This window comes from Sesamum indicum, linkage group LG10 (genome assembly GCF_026168435.1).
Source record: "Sesamum indicum cultivar Baizhima isolate 11 linkage group LG10, ASM2616843v1, whole genome shotgun sequence".
Classification (NCBI taxonomy): Eukaryota; Viridiplantae; Streptophyta; class Magnoliopsida; order Lamiales; family Pedaliaceae; genus Sesamum; species Sesamum indicum.
The window spans coordinates 17,955,542-17,971,478 of record NC_142666.1 but is presented as its reverse complement, the minus strand read 5'-3'; the positions used below and the strand labels follow the sequence as shown (position 1 = coordinate 17,971,478).

The window sequence follows — 15,937 nt, the reverse complement described above, 5'->3', positions numbered from 1 at the left end:
AATTTTGTGTTTGAGGATGTGCTAATTTTTTTTTAAATGGGCTTAAATATACCAACTTTTAAAATCATAGAGAGTAATTATCTGATCGAAAATCCGACAGAATTAAAATTGTCATCCCTTACTAAAACTAAAACTTTTCCATCCTTTCTTAACTTTTATTTTTTGAAAGTTTTTAATTTCATGGGGGAAGAAAATCAGATGAGATTAAGAATCAAGTTTAAGCGAAGAAAACTGAGTCTGGATGGTCTGAATGAAAGTTTGTTAGAAACTAAAAATAAAAGAGAGAGAGATCAGAGATCTGTGAATGAAAATTGACCCCATCTAAATTTCTTCGCTGTATTTGAAAGCCACTTAATTTGAAAGATGACCCTACCAAAAGATTCTAATTAAGTTGAAGGTCTATTCAATGATGATCATTAAAGAAAGCATTGATCTTTGCAAGTAATCACACAATTAGACGCGCTAGTCCACAATGAGGTGCTAATCACAGTGATGCTGCAGCCCATCTTTGCAAACAGAAAAATGTCCATCTGCTTTGTTAGATCAGTTCATATAATCATCTACTTTTTTTCAACTATATTGAGCTAGAGCCGTTGAAAGTCCCATCATATTACATGCAAGTAGGATAACAAGAATCTTCTATTCTATACTATAAATTGCAGCTCTACTTCTTGCATTTCCCATCACTCACCCAACGCTTTTAACAAATTACGTTTCCTTCTCATTCCTTCTTTCTCATCATTCAAGCTTCAAAATCACTGCCATGGGTGCCATCACTTACGATATTGAGATTCCTTCCTCAATCCCGGCCGCCAAGATGTTTAAGGCCGTTGTCCTCGATGCAGACACCCTAATTCCTAAGATCATGCCTCAGGCTGTTAAGAACGTTGAAATCTTGGAAGGAGATGGCGGTGTTGGAACCGTCAAGATTATCCATTTTGGTGAGGGCAGCCAGTATAAGAGTGCTAAGCACCGTATTGATGCTATTGACACGGAGAATTTGACCCACAGCTATACCATTGTTGAGGGTGATGCTCTGGTGGGAGTTCTTGAATCCATCACATATCATGTAAAGATTGTGCCGACAGAAGATGGAGGATGTATATGCAAGAACAGGAGCATTTACCACACCAAGGGCGACGTTGAGATCACTGAAGAGAAAATCAAGGAAGGAAAGGAGAAGGCAATGCAGATGTTCAAGGCGATTGAGGCTTACCTTCAAGGCAGTCCTGATGCGTAAATCTGAATCATCACCAGAGGCACCATTTGCTTATTTTTAAGATACAATTGCACTAGTGTGATATTTTGTTCTTTTGAGCCAATTATTTTGGGGTTTCATGCCTCATAAAGTAAAGGTTGTACTTTGTTACTTGATCATTTTAATAAAAAAAATATTTTTTTTGTATTGCTAATTATTCATCCAGGAGCGGAAAAATTGCAATTTTTATATTGTAACTTATGGGCGATAATTTTGATCCTGTACGAATTGATTTTTATAATTTTATTCTGTAACTCTTAAAATTTGGCAATTGTGGTCTCATTTGGCTAGAATGCCCCAATTTTAAAAGTCATGTGCTTGACACGTGCATTTTTCCGGCCAATAGACCAAATTTGCCATCCTTTAAGTATCAGGATGAAAATTGCAATATATTTTTTCATTTTTTGGCCCATTTGTTAAACACTACCCTTCGCACGCCCTATATTTTTGGGGGCAACTTGATTTGAAGTTTTTGAAAATTATATTTTTTTTTGTCTTTAATTTTATTGAATTGTGGACTTTATTCTTTAAGGGAGTAAAATTAGGTGAAATTTTAGTAAAAGATAATATTTTTATTCTCTACTTCTTCAAATCTTCCCTCGCCAAAACTTGAAACATATATTTTTAAGGTTCTAATTCTCAATTGTAGTTATTAATTCATTAATTCTATGAGAGCAAAAGAAAAAAAAAAGCATTTCTTTAAAAAATATGATCTTTTTTAATCTATTTGTTAAATAATACCGTTAGCACACCCTATTCTTGGGGCATATTCTCTACGGCGCTTGAAAATTATATTTTTATGATTTTAATTTTTTGACGTATGGACTTTACTCATTTTATTTCTCTAAGAGGGGTAAAACTTAGGTGATTTTTAATAAATAATAATATTTTATAGTCTACTTGTTTAGTACAATCTTCGCCAAATTCCATGCTGGGGGCATGTTGGTTTGAAAAGCTTGAAAAATATATGTTTAAGGTTCTAATTTTTCAATTATATAAAGGAGTTATTAATTTATTTTTTTCTCTATGAGATGTACAAAACACAGGAATTTTCAGCCAAAAATACGAGTTGTTCAAGAAAAAAATACAAGATGCCTGGGCGTCACGCATCGCGTCCTCAAAAAAAAAAAAGTTACAATTTTCGTCCTATAATGTAAGGGATTGAAAATTTTGATCTGACACGAATTGGTTTTCGCAATTTAATCCAATAATTTTAGAAACTTGGCAATATTGATCCCATCTGGCCAAAAAGCCCCAATTACAAAGGTCATGTGCCCAACACATGCCTTTTTCCTGACGAAAAGGGAATTTTAATCTTGTTGGAATGTAATTGGCAATTAAATCTTGTAACTTAAAGAAAGTGGCACATTAAAGACAAAATTCGCTAGCGTTGCGAATTTGATCAGAATTAGGTCTGACTGGAGGCGTACATTCCAAATTTAGGTGAAATTTGCAATTTCTAGCAAATTTTTGTGTTTGATGTGCTAATTTTTTAAATTGCAAGGCTTGAATATGCCAACTTTTAAATCATAGAGAGTAATTATCTGATTGAAAATCCGACAGAATTAAAATTGTCATCCCTTACTAAAACTAAAACTTTTCCATCCTTTCTTAACTTTTATTTTTTGAAAATTTCTAATTTCATGGGGGAAGAAAATCAGATGAGATTAAGAATCAAGTTTAAGCTAGGGGGTTTGTGGAATTACATATTGCTTTTGAGTATCACAACTTGGTAGGAAGAAAACTGAGTCTGAATGGTCTGAATGAAAGTTGGTAGAAACTAAAAATAAAAGAGAGAGAGATCTGTGAATGAAAATTGTCCCAATCTAAATTTCTTCGCTGTACTACTTCAACTAACTTAATTTGAAAGATGACCCTACCAAAATATTTTAATAAAGTTGAAGGTCTATTCAATGATGATCATTAAAGAAAGCATTGATCTTTGCAAGTAATCACAATTAGACACGGTAGTCCACAATGAGGTGCCAATCACAGTTATGCTGCAGGCCATCTTTGCCAACAGAAAAATGTCCATCTGCATTGTTAGATCAGTTCATATAATCATCTACTTTTGTTCAACGATATTGGGCTAGAACCGTTGAAAGTCCCATCATATTACATGCAAGTAGGATAACAAGAATCTTCTGTTCTATACTATAAATTGCAGCTCTACTTCTTGCATTTCCCATCACTCACCCAACGCTTTTAACAATCTCGCATTCCTTCTTTCTCATCCTTTCAAGCTTCAAAATCACTGCCATGGGTGCCATCACTTACGATGTTGAGATTCCTTCCTCAATCCCGGCCGCCAAGATGTTTAAGGCTGTCGTTCTTGATGCAGACACTCTTATTCCTAAAATCATGCCTCAGGCTATCAAAAGTGTCGAATTCTTGGAAGGAGACGGTGGTGTGGGAACTGTCAAGATCATCCATTTTGGCGAGGGCAGCCAGTATAAGAGTGCTAAGCACCGTGTTGATGCTATTGACACCGAAAATTTGACCCACACCTATACCATTGTCGAGGGTGATGCTCTAGCTGGCGTTCTTGAATCCATCACATATCATGTGAAGATTGTGCCGACAGAAGATGGAGGATGCATCTGCAAGAACAGGAGCATTTACCACACCAAGGGCGACGTTGAGATCAATGAAGAGAAAATCAAGGAAGGAAAGGAGAAGGCAATGCAGATGTTCAAGGCCATTGAAGCTTACCTCCAAACCAATGCCTAAGAGCTGAATATACAGCCTGATGAGGCACTACCTATCTCCCTTATTTTTAGGATACTATTGCACTAGTGTGATTTTTGTTCTCTTGAGCTATGTTTTTCGGGTTTTCAAGCGTCATCAAGTTAAAGTTGTCATTTCTTACTTAAGCATTTCAATAAAAGATATTTTTTTATGGATTGCTAATTAAATTTCATGCTTGTTATTCGTCCAGGAGTGTTGCCTTGTAACATATATATAAGAGTGGTAATTTTAGTTCGATAAGAATTGATTTTCGTAATTTTGTCCTTTAACTCTTAAAATTTGGCATTTGCGGCCTCATTTGGCTGAAAACCCCCAATTTTAAAGATTGTATGCTCCACACATGCATTTTTCCAACAAAAAAAAGAGACTAAAATTGTCAATTTTTCAAAATCACAGGACTGAATTATGAAAATCAATTTATACAGAATCAAAATTACCATCCGTTATATTATAAGATGAAAATTGTAAATTTTTCAGTTTTTTGGTCAATACAAAACAATAGTTCAGTGTTGATGGAAATGTACTAAGGCGAAAAACCGTCGCAGATGCATTTTTTGATGGGCACACTTGAATTTTCGATGAATATGAATTGTCAACATGACGTCCTTAACAAATTTGTCAAAAAATTATTGCAAAAATATTTTTCTATCAGAAACCGTCGGAGTATGTCACAACATTTAATGCGTCCAAGTTTTTCAATTGATAATATTTACAGGAAATTTCTGACAACTTTTCTCTCAAATTTACTATTTTTGCGACGATTGGGCTTAACACACTAGACCGTCAAAGATGCGTCGTAAATAAATCGAAACTCCAACTGATTCCCATGGTCTATTCGTGGTCATTAGTTCAGAAATTTTTGGGACTGTTTTTCCAACGTATATAGGCGGCCGGAAGTTCTGTCGAAAAAATTAACTAGGTGTGAGAACTATGGTGAAAATTGAAATTCTAAATAGCTATAGAAAATCAGTTGGAAATCCGTCCCAAATATTCTAATTTTGAGGGGAAATTCCCAAATCTTTTAAAAACTTCTGACATATTTCAAATAGTCCATTGGAAATATTGTTGGCAAAAACAACATTATTTGTCAAATTGGATTTCTCAAAATTTATTAACCGGAATTGTCTAAAACTTCAAAACAAGTAAATGGTGTCAGTTTCATTATACCAAACAGTTGAATTGAAAATCGAATGGTTCAATCGAATGATACAACATAAGGATAGATGATCACAACATATAGACAAGTATGAACATTCACTCAAAACATATTACTCACAATTATTATTACTATCAATAAAGGGAAAGGTAAAATAGAATTTACCTTCCTGCTATTTATAAAATGTCAGAAGAATCCCCCTATAAAAAATCATAAAGACCCCACCTATATTTTTCATAATAGGGCCCGATACCCTATGTTTTTCATAATAGGGCAAAATACCCCTCCAGCCCTACCCCTACGGTGTGAACACGGGCCCTACATATGCGATTTTATAGGATATAAATTTCAACAATAAAAATTAAATTTATACCTTAATTTATAAATTGTTCGATTTTACTTGTTATATATCTATGGTTGAGATTTTGCAGGATACAAATCAACGATTCCTAAATCACTATTGATTTTAAATAAAAAAAAAAGTTTAGATTAAAATTTAATTTTGAACCAAAGGTCCATATTTAAAAAAAAAAATCAATGATCTAGATTTTACTTTATTAAAATCAAGAGGTTAGATTTAATATATTATATGTACATTTAAATACAACAGCTCCTGTCTCCGGCAAACCTCCCCCAGCCCCGCCCGCCGCAATCCCAAAGCCCCAAACCGCCCGCACTCACTGCCGTCCCCCGTCGACCCCGTCCCTCCTTTATATTAAATCTAAACTATTCATTTATAAAATATTTAAATTTAATGGTTGTTAAATTGGGGTAAAATTAAAAAAATTCGACACGATATTATACACTTTTGCATCGAAGGGGCAAAGTTTGCCCTATTTTGGAAAATATAAAGAGGCTTCTTGATGTAGGGGTTTTTTTTTTTTTAATATTTTATAAATCATAGAGGGTAAATTATATTTTACCTATAGGAAAAAAATGGCTAAGTTTATGAGAAATATTACATGAAAATTCCATTGGTAATTCCTCCAAAAAACTATTATCAGCTTGATGAACACAGGCACAACGTGTAGCATTTTCGTAAAGAAATTAACTGCGGGACATTTTTGCACGATCTTCAATTTACGTAACTAAAGTTTCCTATTTGGAAAACGTAAGTATAATTTTGTAAAATCCCTTATGATATGGGTTTAAAATTACGATTAACTCCAAAACTAGAGAGTGATCGGTCAATGAAAACTATGCCTCCATATTCTCATCTTCACTAGTTCAACTAGTTTTCAAAGATGACCCTACAGAAAGACTTCAACTTGAAGGTTGCCTAATTCCCTGATCATTATGAAAGAAAACATGCTTTGCAAATCGCCCAAATAAAAATAGGAAGAAAGAAACCCACAACCTCTGAATGACAACATATGAGTCCACAATGAGGTGCTCACTGTTTTCCCTGACTTTCTTTTCAGACAGGGAAATATGGATCCACATTATTGTTATAAAATGAATTCATAAATTAATGCACAAAAATAATTGAATTTGGTTCAACCATATGGGGCTACAGACATTGAATATCCAGACATATTACATGCAAGTAGGAATATACAATCTGCAAGAGAATCTTCTATTCTACACTATATATAGCAATTCTACTCCTTACATTTCCCATCACTCAGTCAAGGCATTCAACAAATTACCTTTTCATTCCTTCTTCCTTATCATTTGCAGCTTGAAATTCACAGCCATGGGTGCCATCACTTATGATATTGAGATTCCTTCCTCAATCCCAGCCACCAAGATGTTCAAGGCCGTTGTTCTCGATGCAGACACCCTTATTCCTAAGATCATGCCTCAGGCTATTAAGAACGTCGAAATCTTGGAAGGAGATGGCGGTGTTGGAACCATCAAGATCATCCACTTTGGTGAGGGCAGCCAGTATAAGAGCGCAAAGCACCGTGTTGACGCTATTGACACGGAGAATTTGACCCACAGTTACACCATTGTTGAGGGTGATGCTCTGGCGGGAGTTCTTGAATCCATCACATATCATGTGAAGATTGTGCCGACAGAAGATGGAGGATGCATCTGCAAGAACAGGAGCATTTACCACACCAAGGGCGACGTCGAGATCAATGAAGAGAAAATCAAGGAAGGAAAGGAGAAGGCAATGCAGATGTTCAAGGCCATTGAGGGTTACCTTCAAGCCAATCCTGATGCGTAAATCTGAACTTCATAACCAGAGGCACCATCGGCTTATTTTTTTAAGATACAATTGCACTAGTGTGATATTTTGTTCTTTTGAGCCATGTATTTTGGGTTTTCATGCCTCATTAAGTTAGAGTTGTACTTTGTTACTTGATCATTTTAATAAAAAATATTATTTTTGGATTGCTTATTATTCGTCCAGGAGCGGAAAAATTGCAATTTTTATCTTGCAACTTATGGGCGGTAATTTTGATCCTGCACGAATTGATTTTCATAATTTTATTATGTAACTCTAAAAATTTGACAATTACGATCTCATTTGGCCAGAATGCCCCAATTTTAAGTCATGTGCTTGACACGTGCATTTTCCGGCCAATAGACCAAAATTACCATCCTATAAGTAACAAGATGAAAATTGCAATATTTTTTTTTATTTTTTAGTCCATTTGTTAAACACTACCCTTCGCACGCCCTATATTGCTGGGGGCATGTTGATTTGAAGTTTTTGGAAATTATATTTTTTTTGTCTTTAATGTTATTGAATTGTGGACTTTATTCTGTTAAGGGAGTAAAAAGAGGTGAAATTCTAGTAAAAGATAATATTTTTATTCTCTACTTCTTCAACTCTTCCCTCGCCAAAGCAGTAGGAGGGCATGTTGGTTTGAAAAGTTTGAAAAATATATTTTTTAGATTCTAATTTTTCAATTATATATAGGAGTTATAATGTTTTTTTTCTCTATGAGATGTACAAAAAATAGGAATTTTCAGTAAAAAATTGCAATTTCCGTCCTATAACATAAGGGATTGAAAATTTTGATACTACATGAATTGATTTTCGCAATTTAATCTAATAATTTTAGAAACTTGGCAATATTGGTTCCATCCGGCCGAAAAGCCCCTATTAAAGGTCATGTACCTAGCACATGCCTTTTTCCCGACGAAAAGAGAATTTTAATCTTGTTGAAATGTAATTGGAAATTAAATCTTGTAACTTAAAAAAAGTGGTCTGAATGAAAGTTTGTTAGAAATTAAAAATAAAAGAGAGAGAGAGATCTGTGAATGAAAATTGCCCCCATCTAAATTTCTTCACTGTACTACTTCGACTAGCTTAGTTTTCGCGAAATATTTTCCAACAAAAATTGTCGCAAAATATGTCGCAAAATTTTATGCATCCAAATTTTTTATAGTTTTTCCAATGGATTGATCTTGACACACTAGACTGTCGGAAATGTATCGTAAAATCTATCGGAAGCTCCGATAGATTCTAATGGTTGTCCCTGGTCATCAATTCAGAAAGTTTTGGGACTATTTTTTTTGATGGATTAATGTCGTTGGAAAAATTAAACTCGGTGTTAGAATTAAAAAATGGAGGAAAAAAGAAAATTTTCGTCCTATAACTTTGGACTGAATTCATTTTAGTCCTTTATTTTTGGCAATATCAGATTTAGTCTTTTATCTATCAATCTTGCTTAGATTTGATCTTTCAGCCTAATTTATGACTCTTTTGCCCTTTTGATGATAAAGACTAATAGTCCATCTTAATGCTATAAAACATAAACAAATATTTTTTCAATAAACCTAAAAACACTTATATCATTTTGGGCGAGCATTAGATACGAGATGTAAAATGAATGGATATGGACTAAAATTGCTCTCGAGAAGCTGTGTACCGGTAAAATTGTCCGAAATCGGGTCAAAGGATTAAAATTGTAAATTTACAAAAATTAATATTAGGCAAACTTGAAGGACTAAATAAATAATTTTCCCAAAATGGTAGGAACTGAAATTTAAATAGCCATAAGAAAATCACTTGAAATCCATGGGAAATACTCTAATTGGGAGGGAAGATTCCAATTTAACGGGTTTCAAACAGTCCATCGCAATTCTCGTCAGTAAGAATAAGTAATAGTTTTCTGATACAATATCTCTAGATCTGTCAACTAGATTTGTCTAAAACTTCAAGTTGAATAAGATGTCGTTAGTCCGATTATATCTAAAATTCGAACTTCAAATCGTTGATCAAATAGTGCATTATAATAATAATGATAACAACATACATACAAGTGACTATTTTTTCCCAAAAAACTATGGTCAGTTGAATTAGTGACCACGTGCACGTCGTGTAGTATTTTCGTAAAAACAATACCGTGGGACCCCTTTTCCGCATTATTGTAAGTTACATGGCCAAAATTTCCTATTATAAAAGTACGCAAATAATTTTGCGAAATCTCTTATATTATGGAATTAAAATTGCAATTAACCAAGAAAAGAGAGTGATCGGTCAATGAAAATTATGCGCTCTGTATTCTCATCAATTCTACCAGTTCAACTAGTTTTGAAAGATGACCCTACCCGAAGACTTGGAGTTGAAGGTCGACTAGTTCCTTTTCATAATCAAAGAATGCATGCTTTGCAAAACGCCCAAATAAAAACAGAAAAAAAGCCCACATCCTCTTATTTTACAAAATTAATATCAGTCTACAATGAGGTGCTCACAGTATACCCTGAGCTTCTTTTCTAACAGGGAAGTATGGATCCACATTACTGTCAAATGAGTTCATAATTTAATGTACAAAAATAATTGATTTTGGTTCAACTATATCGGGCTACGGACATTGAATATTCAGACACATTGCATGCTAGTTGGATATCAATCTATACAGGAATCTTCTATTCTATACTATAAATTGCAGTTCTACTTCTACATCTCCCATCACTCAGCCAACGCATTCAACAAATAACCTTCCTTCTTTCTTATCATTTGCAGCTTGTAAATCACAGCCATGGGTTCCATTACTTACGATATTGAGATTCCTTCCTCAATCCCAGCCACCAAGATGTTCAAGGCCGTTGTCCTCGACGCAGACACCCTTATTCCTAAAATCATGCCTCAGGCTATCAAAAGTGTCGAATTCTTGGAAGGAGACGGTGGTGTGGGAACTGTCAAGATCATCCATTTTGGAGAGGGCAGCCAGTATAAGAGCGCTAAGCACCGTGTTGATGCTATTGACACGGAGAATTTGACCCACAGCTACACCATCGTTGAGGGTGATGCTCTGGTGGGCGTGCTTGAATCCATCACTTATCATGTCAAGATTGTACCGGCTGAAGATGGAGGATGCATCTGCAAGAACAGGAGCATTTATCACACCAAGGGCGACGTTGAGATCAATGAAGAGAAGATCAAGGAAGGAAAGGAGAAGGCATTGGCAATGTTCAAGGCCGTTGAGGCTTATCTCCAAGCCAATCCTGATGCCTAAATCTTAACTTCATCACCAAAGGCACTATCTCCTTATTTTTAAGATACTATTGCACTAGTGTGATATTTTTTTCTTTTTAGCTATGTATTTGGGGGCTTCTACAATCATAAAATTTTAGTTGTACTTTTTTACTTAATCATCTCAGTAATACTGATTGTTCATGGGTTTGCCAATTTATTAATTTGATGAGTCTAATTCATCAAGATATTTTGATAAGTTGAATATTTTAATGTAAATTGATGTTTTATTTCTATACTTCATATTTACACGCCATGTTTATAAATTTTTTTCTTAATCATACATGTGATGCAAGTTTTATAATATAAGACAATTATCTATGTAATGTGTAATGCAAGGTGTAATATCGATTTTTACAATAAAATTTCAAACTGGTTTTGTAAGGTCAAATTGAAATTTTCATTTTTAGCTAAAGAGTTAGATATTGATTCAGAGACAGAATCGGCCACAGAATTAGAGACAGTAATGGAGATGGATTATATTGGGAGTCTCTGGAAAGAGACCGAATTAAAGACGGATCTTGCCTAGGTTAATATGTTTAAAGACGGAGACGATTATATTTGTTCTTAAAGTGCAGAGACGGATTTAGCTACGCATTGCACTTTCCATTACCATTTCTTTTTTGGAAAAATTCGTTCTTGAAACCGTGTTTTCCTGAGTCGAGCCTTGTCTCGGACCGCTACTAAAAAACCCATTGAGGCAGGTCTAACCCAATAGACCCATTTTTTTAAAAAAGAAATAGGCACAAAATAGAAAGAAGAGAGAGCTGGGAACAACAACAACATCGTCGGCATTGATGACGAGCTGCGAGGAAGAGAGAGAGGGGCGAAAGTAAAGCTAAGTCCCTTCTAAAAGTATTATTTTTGCTGTTGCATTCCTGTCCTAAGTATTGCGTTAGATTGTATTTTGCCTACAGAAAAAAAAAAAAAAAAAAGAGCTAAGTTTATGAGAAATATACATGATTAATTTCATTGGTTATTCCTCCAAAAAAACTATTATCAGCTTGATTTAATTACCATGGGCACAATGCGTAGCATTTTAATAAAGAAATCAGCGCCAGGACCCATTTCTTGCACCATCTTTTAGTTACGTAACTAAAATTATATATTATGAAAGTATGAGAATAATTTTGCAAAATCCCTTATACTATGGGATTAAAAGTGCAATTAACTCCAAAAAAAGAGAGTGATTGGTCAATCAAAACAGTGCCCCTACAGATTGCAATTATTCTCATCTTTCACTAGTTCAACCAGTTTTGAAAGATGATACTACAGAAAGACTTCAACTTGAAGATTGACTAATTCCCTGATCATAATGAAAGGAAACATGCTTTGCAAATCGCACAAATAAAATTAGAAAAAAGAAACCCACAACCTCTGAATGACAAAATATGAGTCCGCAATGAGGTGCTCACTGTTTACCCTGGCCTTCTTTTCAGACAAGGAAATATGGATCCACATTATTGTTATAAAATGAGTTCATAAATTAATGCACAAAAATAATTGAATTTGGTTCAACTATATGGGGCTAGAGACATTGAATATCCAGACATATTACATGCAAGTAGGAATATACAATCTGCAAGAGAATCTTCTATTCTACACTATATATAGCAGTTCTACTCCTTACATTTCCCATCACTCAGTCAAGGCATTCAACAAATTACCTTTTCATTCCTTCTTCCTTATCATTTGCAGCTTGAAATTCACAGCCATGGGTGCCATCACTTATGATATTGAGATTCCTTCCTCAATCCCAGCCACCAAGATGTTCAAGGCCGTTGTCCTCGACGCAGACACCCTTATTCCTAAAATCATGCCTCAGGCTATCAAAAGTGTCGAATTCTTGGAAGGAGACGGTGGTGTGGGAACTGTCAAGATCATCCATTTTGGCGAGGGCAGCCAATATAAGAGCGCTAAGCACCGTGTTGATGCTATTGACACGGAGAATTTGACCCACAGCTACACTATCGTTGAGGGTGATGCTCTGGCGGACGTTCTTGAATCCATCACATATCATGTGAAGATTGTGCCGACAGAAGATGGAGGATGCATCTGCAAGAACAGGAGCATTTACCACACCAAGGGCGATGTTGAGATCACTGAAGAGAAGATCAAGGAAGGAAAGGAGAAGGCAATGCAGATGTTCAAGGCCATTGAAGCTTACCTCCAAGCCAATGCCTAAGAGCTGAATATACAGCCTGATGAGGCACTACCTATCTCCCTTATTTTTAAGATACTATAGCATTATTGTGGTATTTTGTTCATTTGAGCTTTGTATTTGGGGGCTTCTGGCATCACACAATTAAAGTTGTATTTTGTTAATCATTTCAATACAAGTGATTGTTTTCTGGATTGTTAATTAAATTTGATTATGTTTGTGATTCATCCGAAATATTTGGGTGTAATTACTTAATTCTTTATTGTGGTGTTGTAATTCGTATTATGATTTACAGGTAAACAGGATGTTACCCCTTAGAAATTGCAATTTGGCCCGAATTTGGGGTCACTTGAGTGGCACATGCCAAATTTGCTATTTTGGGTTGTTATTATGTCCTTAATGGGCTATTTTATTGTTTAAATTACAGGCCTTAATTGCTAAATTGAATTACAGCGAGACCAAAATATTTGACCAAAATTTGATTTTTTGTTGAAAAATATTTCATACAGATAAATACTTTATGCCGTTCATAGAGAAAATTATAATTTTGATCTCATAACTTGAGTTGGAGACGCAACTTCAGTCCTCTGGGAATTGAATTTGGTAATATGCTCTACGATTTAAAGAGAAAAAAATGACAAATTGAAGGCAAACGAATTAAATGTAATTTTCATCTTGTATTTTTTACATTTTGATATTTTAATGTTTTTATCTTTTTAGAGTAGAGGAGAGGTCTTGTAATTTTTTAATTTCTCGCGATTTTGATCCCTCAATCATGAGAGTTTGCAAATGTTGCCGAAAAAAAAAAAAGCATGCACCCTACGCGTGCTTTTTTTTTTTTGATTTGAGGTTTTTGTCCCCATTGGTTTATTTAATGAACCAAAATCGCAAAAAAAAAAAAAATTATAGAACCTATTTAACTATCTTAGAAAGGTAAAGGATTAAAAGATCAAAATTTTAAAAATATTGGACCAAAATTTGCTTTTGTATTGCCAGGAACTGATCAATGATAACAAAAGCCCAAATTAAAAAAAGCATGTGCTTTTCGAACAATATTTGCAAATTCTAGCGATTGATGAACCAAAATCATGAAAATTTAAAAGTTATAGGACCTATTTGGTTTTCTAAAATGACAAAATGACTAAAACGGCAAAATACAGATCTGGCCAAATTTGGACACACATGAGGTGCACATGCTGAACACCGGCTAAATTTGTAATTTTCGACGAATTTTGTCCTTGATATGCTAATTTTTAAAATTACAAGGCTTAATGTGGCAATTGAATTTCAACAAGATAAAAATTGCCATCCCTATAATTGTGGGATTAAAATTACAATCTCTCCATCCAATTTCTTTTAGGGGTAACCAAATGAGATTAAGAAAGAAGTATGTAGCAGGAAGAAGTCTGAATAGACTGAATAAAAGTTTGTCAATTAGAAGACAAGTCAATGAAAATTGTTCCCCTCTTGCCCCATTGTCCCTACTTCATTGATAATAATCAAAGAAGGTGTGGTTTGCAACTAATGCATAGATATGTAAGAAAACCAGCATCCATTTAATAATGACAAACACGCTATCTAGTCCACAATGACCTGCTCACTGTTTACAGCCATCTTTGTCTGCATTGTTAGATCAGTACGTAATTCCACAAAAAATTAACTGACTTCAGTTCAACTATATTGGGCTACAGCCATTGACAAATCCGGACACATGACATGCAAGTTGGATATCAATCTGCAAGCGAATCTTCTATTCTACACTATAAATAGCAGCTCTACTTCTTACATCTCCCATCACTCAGCCCAGCCGTTTAACAAATTACCTTCTCTCTAATCATTTCAAGCTTCAAAAACACAGCCATGGGTGCCATCACTTACGATATTGAGATTCCTTCCTCAATCCCGGCCGCCAAGATGTTTAAGGCTGTTGTTCTCGATGCCGACACTCTTATTCCTAAGATCATGCCCCAGGCTATTAAAAACGTCGAAATCTTGGAAGGAGACGGTGGTGTGGGAACCGTCAAGATCATCCATTTCGGTGAGGGTAGCCAGTATAAGAGCGCTAAGCACCGTGTTGATGCTATTGATACGGAGAATTTGACCCACAGCTACACCATTGTGGAGGGTGATGCTCTGGCGGGCGTTCTTGAATCCATCACATATCGTGAAGATTGTGCCGACGGAAGATGGAGGATGCATCTGCAAGAACAGGAGCATTTACCACACCAAGGGCGACGTTGAGATTAATGAAGAGAAGATCAAGGAAGGAAAGGAGAAGGCAATGCAGATGTTCAAGGCCATTGAAGCTTACCTCCAAGCCAATGCATAAGAGCTAAATATACGATCTGAGGCACGTACTAGTGTGATATTTTGTTCTTTTGAGTTGTGTATTTGGGTTTTCAACCATCATAAAATTAAAACTGTACTTTGTTATGTCATTTCAATAAAAGATATTGTTTGTTCGCTTGCTATTATGTCTGATATGGGTTGATTTAGAATGTTGTGGTATGGATTAATTGGATGTTGTAGTATAAGTTGGTGTAATATTTTGTGTGCAAAATTGCAAAATTAGTTCTCTATGTATGGAGTTCGCAAAATTAGTCTCGTAAGTCGTAACTATGAGATTGACAATTTTAGTCCTTTATGTTTTAAATTTATAGTAATTTTGATCCTTTCGACCAAAAGCGACCGAAAATTAACAAATCAAATTGGGGATTATGATTTGGCGACAAATCGACATTACTTACACAGTCAGCTTATGTGGATGCTGACGTGACAAAAAATGATTTACCACCACCACTCACCACCAATAATGAGAGAGTATTCGTAATTATGTTAAATCTGAAAAAAGGTAGCTATAATTTATTCCAAAAAAAGAATATTAATTGCAAAGAATATAAAGTTGAAAGGCTATTAATTAAACATATATATAGAGTTGTTTGACTTTTCTGTTCTTTGTCCTTACATGCGTTTCTACTACCTAATTATAAGAATTCTTACTTCTGTAAAATTTCAAGCAACCAAACAATTACAGATTTGATAGAGTTACATTTTTTGCCCTCTAACTATAAATCATCCAATAATTTATTATATTTATATATTTAATCAACTTAATTTTTAACATCTCACATTTGATTATTTTTTAGCAAATTCATTCCCATATTAATAATTTCAGTGTTA

At 34.7% G+C, this 15,937-nt stretch overlaps 1 protein-coding gene and 5 pseudogenes across 1 annotated transcript; all 6 read left to right on the top strand.

Moving 5' to 3' along the window:
- The first annotated feature begins 575 nt into the window (after positions 1-575).
- On the top strand, positions 576-1,412 carry LOC105171726 (major allergen Pru ar 1). The gene has a single exon (XM_011092929.3). The coding sequence runs from the start codon at positions 764-766 to the stop codon at positions 1,238-1,240; it is 477 nt and encodes a 158-aa protein (XP_011091231.1). The 5' UTR covers positions 576-763; the 3' UTR covers positions 1,241-1,412.
- A 1,933-nt stretch (positions 1,413-3,345) lies between these two features.
- LOC105171789 (major allergen Pru ar 1 pseudogene) lies at positions 3,346-4,157 on the top strand (annotated as a pseudogene).
- Positions 4,158-6,769: 2,612 nt separating this feature from the next.
- Positions 6,770-7,509, top strand: LOC105171725 (major allergen Pru ar 1 pseudogene; annotated as a pseudogene).
- A 2,507-nt stretch (positions 7,510-10,016) lies between these two features.
- Positions 10,017-10,834, top strand: LOC105171724 (major allergen Pru ar 1 pseudogene; annotated as a pseudogene).
- Positions 10,835-12,217: 1,383 nt separating this feature from the next.
- LOC105171788 (major allergen Pru ar 1 pseudogene) lies at positions 12,218-12,963 on the top strand (annotated as a pseudogene).
- A 1,564-nt stretch (positions 12,964-14,527) lies between these two features.
- Positions 14,528-15,228, top strand: LOC105171723 (major allergen Pru ar 1 pseudogene; annotated as a pseudogene).
- Positions 15,229-15,937: the final 709 nt, after the last annotated feature.

Bases quoted from the DNA above. Each gene is read 5' to 3' on its own strand.
- LOC105171726 (XM_011092929.3), top strand. From the start codon at position 764: ATGGGTGCCATCACTTACGATATTGAGATTCCTTCCTCAATCCCGGCC.